Source organism: Colius striatus, chromosome 1, assembly GCF_028858725.1.
Source record: "Colius striatus isolate bColStr4 chromosome 1, bColStr4.1.hap1, whole genome shotgun sequence".
Taxonomy (NCBI): domain Eukaryota; kingdom Metazoa; phylum Chordata; class Aves; order Coliiformes; family Coliidae; genus Colius; species Colius striatus.
In genome coordinates, this window is record NC_084759.1 from 137841842 (window position 1) to 137847841 (window position 6000).

At 45.8% G+C, this 6000-nt stretch overlaps 1 protein-coding gene across 1 annotated transcript in view; it reads right to left on the minus strand.

The window, feature by feature from the left end:
* PDE3A (phosphodiesterase 3A) overlaps window positions 1–5528 on the minus strand; it is a 246488-nt gene extending 240960 nt beyond the window's left edge. The window contains exon 1 of the mRNA XM_062012293.1: window positions 5167–5528. Coding sequence (XP_061868277.1) covers window positions 5167–5478 — 312 coding nt within the window. The 5' untranslated portion in view covers window positions 5479–5528. The remainder of the gene's footprint in view (window positions 1–5166) is intronic.
* Window positions 5529–6000: the final 472 nt, after the last annotated feature.

Sequence of the window (6000 nt, forward strand, 5' to 3'; positions counted from 1 at the left end):
GGGTCACTGTTCTGGCTGTTTATTTAATTAACATGACAACCCAGCGTACATAGGATTTCTTTCAGTTCCCTAGCTTTGCATTTTCACACTTCAGACAGAAAGAGCAGAAAGTCACTACTGTATTTTACTTTTTTTTGCCAATATGCTGTAATATACATTTCTTGATTTAAGTGACTGACAAAAATAGATTCTAAACTAATCATCACAGTTTCAGCAGCAGTTTTTACATTTTTGTGAGGCTGAAGGGAAAAAAAAAAAAAAGAGAGAAAAAAACCCCTAAGTAGAGCGGGTTTGCATAAATGAAGCCATGCAAAAGAAAATAAAGTATTACGTCTGGAATCCCTGGGTGATTTTTCCTGGAGCCTTACTTAAATATTTTACACAGTTGCGTTTCAGCGAGTCACCAGATGACATAACTCCTCAGTATTCCTCAGTTTCTAGTGACTTAAATGGTAATGCCAGCAAATCTTATCGGAGTAATTACAGCTCAATATTGCTTATTAGCAGATATAACACAGCATGCCTAATAGGAGACCGTAACTTTGACATACATAAAGTTCAATATCTAGCCTTAATCTGCCTTCTGCTCCACAAAATTTTAAATCTCTGTATGTTGCACTCAGATCTCTCCTATTTTCAGGCCAGAAGGCAGGATATACAATATTAAAAAGTGGTTACAAGACAAGTGTGCTTTTTTCAGGACAGAATGATAGATAGAAAAGGGGGAAAGCAACATATTTCTGACACTTACAAAGCTCTCGCTGTTAAACAATAAGAACAACAGATAAAGCCTTAATTTTCCCTTGGAAAAAAAATCACATTTCTTTTTCTCCCCTATTTCTTAGATCTTATCGCTGAAGAGATATCTTTGACTGTGTGAACTGTTACAGTATTGTCTTCTCAACTCCACAGACAGACAGCGATAAGGATAGTCCCAGCTCACAACTTTCCCAGGCTCCAGACTGGGAACAGGCAAAGTCATCATCCAGAACCCTACAAAAAAAATCGTCAAATCAAGCAAAAACTCCTGTGCTGCCACTGGAGGAAGACAGAGAAGTTTGGCATCAAAGTTACTTATTTGAAAAAATAACTTTTTAAAGGCAGAAATAGTCTGAGAAGAATGTGGCAACACAAAACAGCTACCAACTCTCAAAACAATTAAAAACGACAGATAGATGTTCCTCTCTGAGGCACGCAGCTTTCTGTGTCTCCAACTACTCAGAAAAAGAAAAACAGCAAAGAGACAGAAAGAAGAAAAACAGGTAGAAAACCTCTCTGAATCTGAAGCCAGAGGACACAGATGGGGTTGCACATAGAGCTGCTGGCCTGGCAGCTGGAGACACAGGAGCTGCAAGAAAGAGAAAACCCTCCATCCTGGTACTACCTCTTCTATGGATTAGGGCTTTTCAGCAGGGCAAGACTCAGCGCCTCACTAGTGCCTTCTCATAGGGGGCTGTGTCACCTACTGGTTTGGGAACCTAGAAAGTACTTCAAACCCTGATGTATGCTGTACCTGTAACAGCCTTCTGACTGAAAAAGAAAAGAAATTTGAAAAGGCTAAACAAATTGAACTACTTGTAGCAGCTGCTCTAGCTCATTATCATACATTTGCAATAAATCCATGTTAGCTGAAAGCTCTTGTTCCTCCTAAACAAAACAAACAAGCAAGGCTTAAAAGTAAAATCGGGAGTCTTAAGCATGGGTTAAAATTGTCCAGCTACTATCTTCTCCTGAGGTAAAATCATCCCTTTGGACTGTTCTATATCAGGATTATCATACACAGATCAGAGGCACAAACTCCAGAACACATGGGCCATATAATATTTTAATGAGAAATACCAAGACATAGCACGTATCTTTGCCACCTCCTCCATATCTCCTGTCTACACCTTTAGGAAAATCTAAGATGTTTGCAAAAACGTGAAGAAGAAACTCCAGAAATCATCATCCTGGCAGTACTTGTGCATTTATTGGAGGGGAGAGGGAAAAAAAAAAAAAAGGCATTTGTTCATTCATTCACTGTCTTACCCATCCATTCACAATTTCTCTCTGCAGCCTCTTTCAAATCTGGGTGAGCAAGCCCTCAAAGAGCTGAACATCCTCAGCTGGCATTGATGAAATCAGAGGGAGACAACACTCAGCTGGGAGCAGGATCAGGCTATTACAAAGCACACATTTCTCAATGAGATGTATACACATGCCAGACTGGAAGCTTTTAATCCAAAAAATTTGCCAAAGTTGAGAAAGAGAACATATACAAAAAGCAACCACAACAAATATAATGAAAGGAAAAACTAATAATGAGCACTTCTAGCAACAAGAGAAAGTGGTTTGATTTTGGATGATAGGGGTTTTTTTATGAAACCGTTTTTCTTCTTCCGTTCTTTTGGGAACAGATCGGTAAACTAACGTGAGATGTTTCTACAGAAGGAATAATTTAGTGACACGCATTTCCACCTATTCCTACTAGCAGCTTAAACAGAAGTATAATGTTAATTTTAGATATGTTAATGCCTGTGATGTTTGAAATTCCTGATACTGTTCTCTATATTGCAAGGCCATATAGACTCAATTCTGTATTCCACTAGGGAAAAATTCAGGTAACAACTGAGATGTGTGTGCCTAAAAAATAAAGTCAGAAACTCTGACTTTTTTGTAGAACCTCCTGTTTCAAACAGTCCAATACAAAGGGAACAACACTCTGGAAAAACAAAAGCTTGATTACATGCTAAGCAATAGGAAAGATTATATGAGAGGCAATGGGAAACATCTCTAAAAGTTTACCTCACATTACCAAATTAAATAATATATTTCAAAGCAATAAAGTAGATCCATTTTCTGATGAAAAATATTGGCAGCTCCCAGACATATTAACAAGCTATCCTTCGGACCAGAAACATTCAGGGTATGTTTTTTTAAAAACAGGGGGTGAGGGAAAGCCTAGTTTTGTTTATAAAGCCCTCATCTTTATTTTTAACATGTTATATTTAAAATCTGTCCAAAAGAGAAACATTTACCTATGGTTTCTTTAAGTCTACCAGGAGGTGATTTTTGCTATAAACAGAAACTTTGTTTGCTGTAAGAGTCCCACTTCTCCCAGCATTTCTTCAAGGTTCTTACAAAGCTTTGTTTCAGCTTTTCCATTTTTCTGTCTTGCTAACATTTAAGAGGACAGCTTTTAGAGAGGTAAGTTCACATACACACAGCCACATTGTGCTAAAAAAAAAAAAAAAGGACAAAAAGTCTCCTCAAACTCGAAAGTAGTCATCCATTTCTAATCAAGCAGTGACGCAAGCCATACCAGATCTCACTATTGATTAATAGTGAGTGAGAACAAAAGAAAGAGGAATTTGCCAAAATCCTGCAGCGGGTAAGCTGAACAGTCGCCAGCTAACTCCAGTCCAGCTCCGCAGCTTGGAAGCGGGACCTGCTTGGGGCAAAGCTGACCACCATCCCCAAGTAACTCACCATTGCAGAGGAAAAAGAAATCTACGTTGTTACCCATCACCATTCTAATATCCTGGTCTATACAGATGATTTGAACTCTCTCGATTAAAGAAAGAGAAGGATGTGATCACAAACTTGTGGGCCCTATCCCTGAATGACTGCATTTAGAGACGTTAATTAAAAAGCTGCTTTTATTTAAAGTGTGAAAGTGTGTCAAAATACGTCTAAAACCTTACAATTTTTTATTGGAAGAGACCACCAGAAATGCCTCTAAGTACAGTTTTAATTTCTTGCCTTAAATACTGCATTTATAAATAATTCTTACATCTTTCTTTCTTTCCCTCAGTTCCAGTCAGAACTGGGTCAGTTTCCTACTTTTTCACGCTGTGTTTGCCTGGACATGGTGGTAAATATTTATTTTACCTAAAGAAAAATGTTAAATAAATAAGTACATTTGTTGTAAAATAAACCTCAAATATATAAGGTTGTCAGGCCCTCTTCTAGAAAATGTCACAATCAACCACAAAGGGCTGTAATCAAACCATTTCCAGAAACAAAACAGCCACCTACACCATATGGTTAGATGCCATTACGTGGAAACTACTTAGTTGCTTATCCAGCAAGCAACCTGAAAAGAAAACCTCAATGGCAATATGCTTCAGTTGACCACTGTGCAGCAAGTCTTTTTCAAAACTAATTGAAAGAGAAAGCTTAACACTATTTCCCATTTATTTTCCCCTAGGTTTCCCTTTCTACTGCTCAGTGATGGTTGCACTGACGTTCAATACACTCAGTTATGCTCAACCCATCAAATGGTTCTTCTGTAAGGCAATCTTAAATCTCAAAAATAATATGAAAACGCTTCAAGCACAGAACTAAGCCAATCTTGTGTCCATGGCAGGACTCTATACAGTAAAGATAATGGTGTTTGCTTGCTTCTTCATCCTTTTTTTTTTTCCTTTTTTGAGGTGTGCACTTCAAAGAACGCGTCGCTGGCAACTAAGTTCTCAGTCATCCATTCAAACCACGACCTCTTAAAGGAAACTCTTAAAGTCGAGATAAATCGCGTGTGTCTCGTACCGGTTCCCAGGCGGCAAGGGAGCGGGAGCTATTGATTACAGGCATAGGAACAGCCTTAGAGAGGCAAAGTGCAAAGATGAGCACCGCGCTCTGCGGGTCAGACTCAGAGGACACGTTATCGCCCTGATAAGGGACTTCTCCCACTGAGGACAAGCTGCTTGGCTCACGCACACCTTTACAGCTTAAATCGAGTTTAAAAGAGCTAAGCTACTTTTCTGGGAAACTACAGGTCTGAAAAAGCAAGGATTATAAGTGATGCTGAGAAAGCTGGGGGCTGTGCTGAGGGCAGGTTCCCACCAGTTCCCAGAGCCAAGTGGAAACCGTCCTCCTCAACCTCCTGCCAGGGTTAAGAAAAGCCAGCGCCGGTAATGTCTTGTAAAAGAAAACTCCACGCTCTCTCCCCGTCGCCCGCAGCCGGGGTGAGTCAGGCTGGGTCCAGAGAGTCCTATTTCCCTCCGTCCCCAGCCTCGTCCCGGGACGGCCGCTCGGGGCTCTCAGCGCCGGGGAAATCCCGCACTGTGCTTAGGCTTCCCGTTCGGGGAGCAGCGGGCAGGACACAAAGTCCCCGTGCCTCTGCCGCCGACAAAGTTTAGGACCCGTTCCCGCCGCGCTTCCCGCCGTCCCCAGCCCCTGCCCTACCTGCTCCCGGGGGATGCAGGGCAGTGAGGTCCGCCGGTGTGTCTTGCTGCTGCCGCCCGACATCTCGGGGGAGATCATGGAGCTGGACCGCCGCCGCCGCCTAAGCACCGGGGCTTCGTCCGCGGCCGGGGGGGCGGCGGGAGGCTCCGCCAGCGGGGCGGCCCGCCGTGGGGGCCAGAGTCGGTCGGCGTAGCCGGCCAGAAGGATGCCCAACAGTCCCAGCAGGTAGGCCAGGTAGGGCCGCCAGGACGCCGGGACCCTCTCCAAGGCGACGAGGGACGTGGTCCTGGCCGCGCTAGTCACGGCGAGCATGAGGACGCCCTGCCTCAGCTTCAGCACCAGCCATGTCACGGCGGCCAGGCAACTCAGCACCACCCCCGTGGCGGCGAGGGAGAGCAAGTGATCCTCCCCCGCCGCCAGCGCCGTCTGCGCCACCGCTTCCCCCCCGCAGCAGGCGGCCAGCAGCAGCGCCGCCGTCCGCGCCCGCACGCCGCCGCGCAGCAGGTAGCGGCCCGCGCCGAAGAAAGCGCCGGCCAGGCCCAGGGGCACAGCGCCGGGGGGCAGCCAGCCCCAGCTCCGCGGCCCCGCGCCGCCCTCCGCCGCCAGCTCCCGGCCGCGCTCCCCCCGCACCAGCCTCACCACCAGGGCCAGCAGCACCGAGAGAGAGCCGGCACACAGCGCCGAGGAAAGTTTCCGGCGGCGCCAGGTCTCCCGCGGCGGCGGCAGCTCGGCCCGGGAACCCGGCCCCCTCTCTGCCGCCGCCCCCCCTTCGCCGCCGCCGCCGCCCCGCGGGGTGCCGGGCTGCCGCCCCGCCGGCGGACAGCGCCCGCTGCA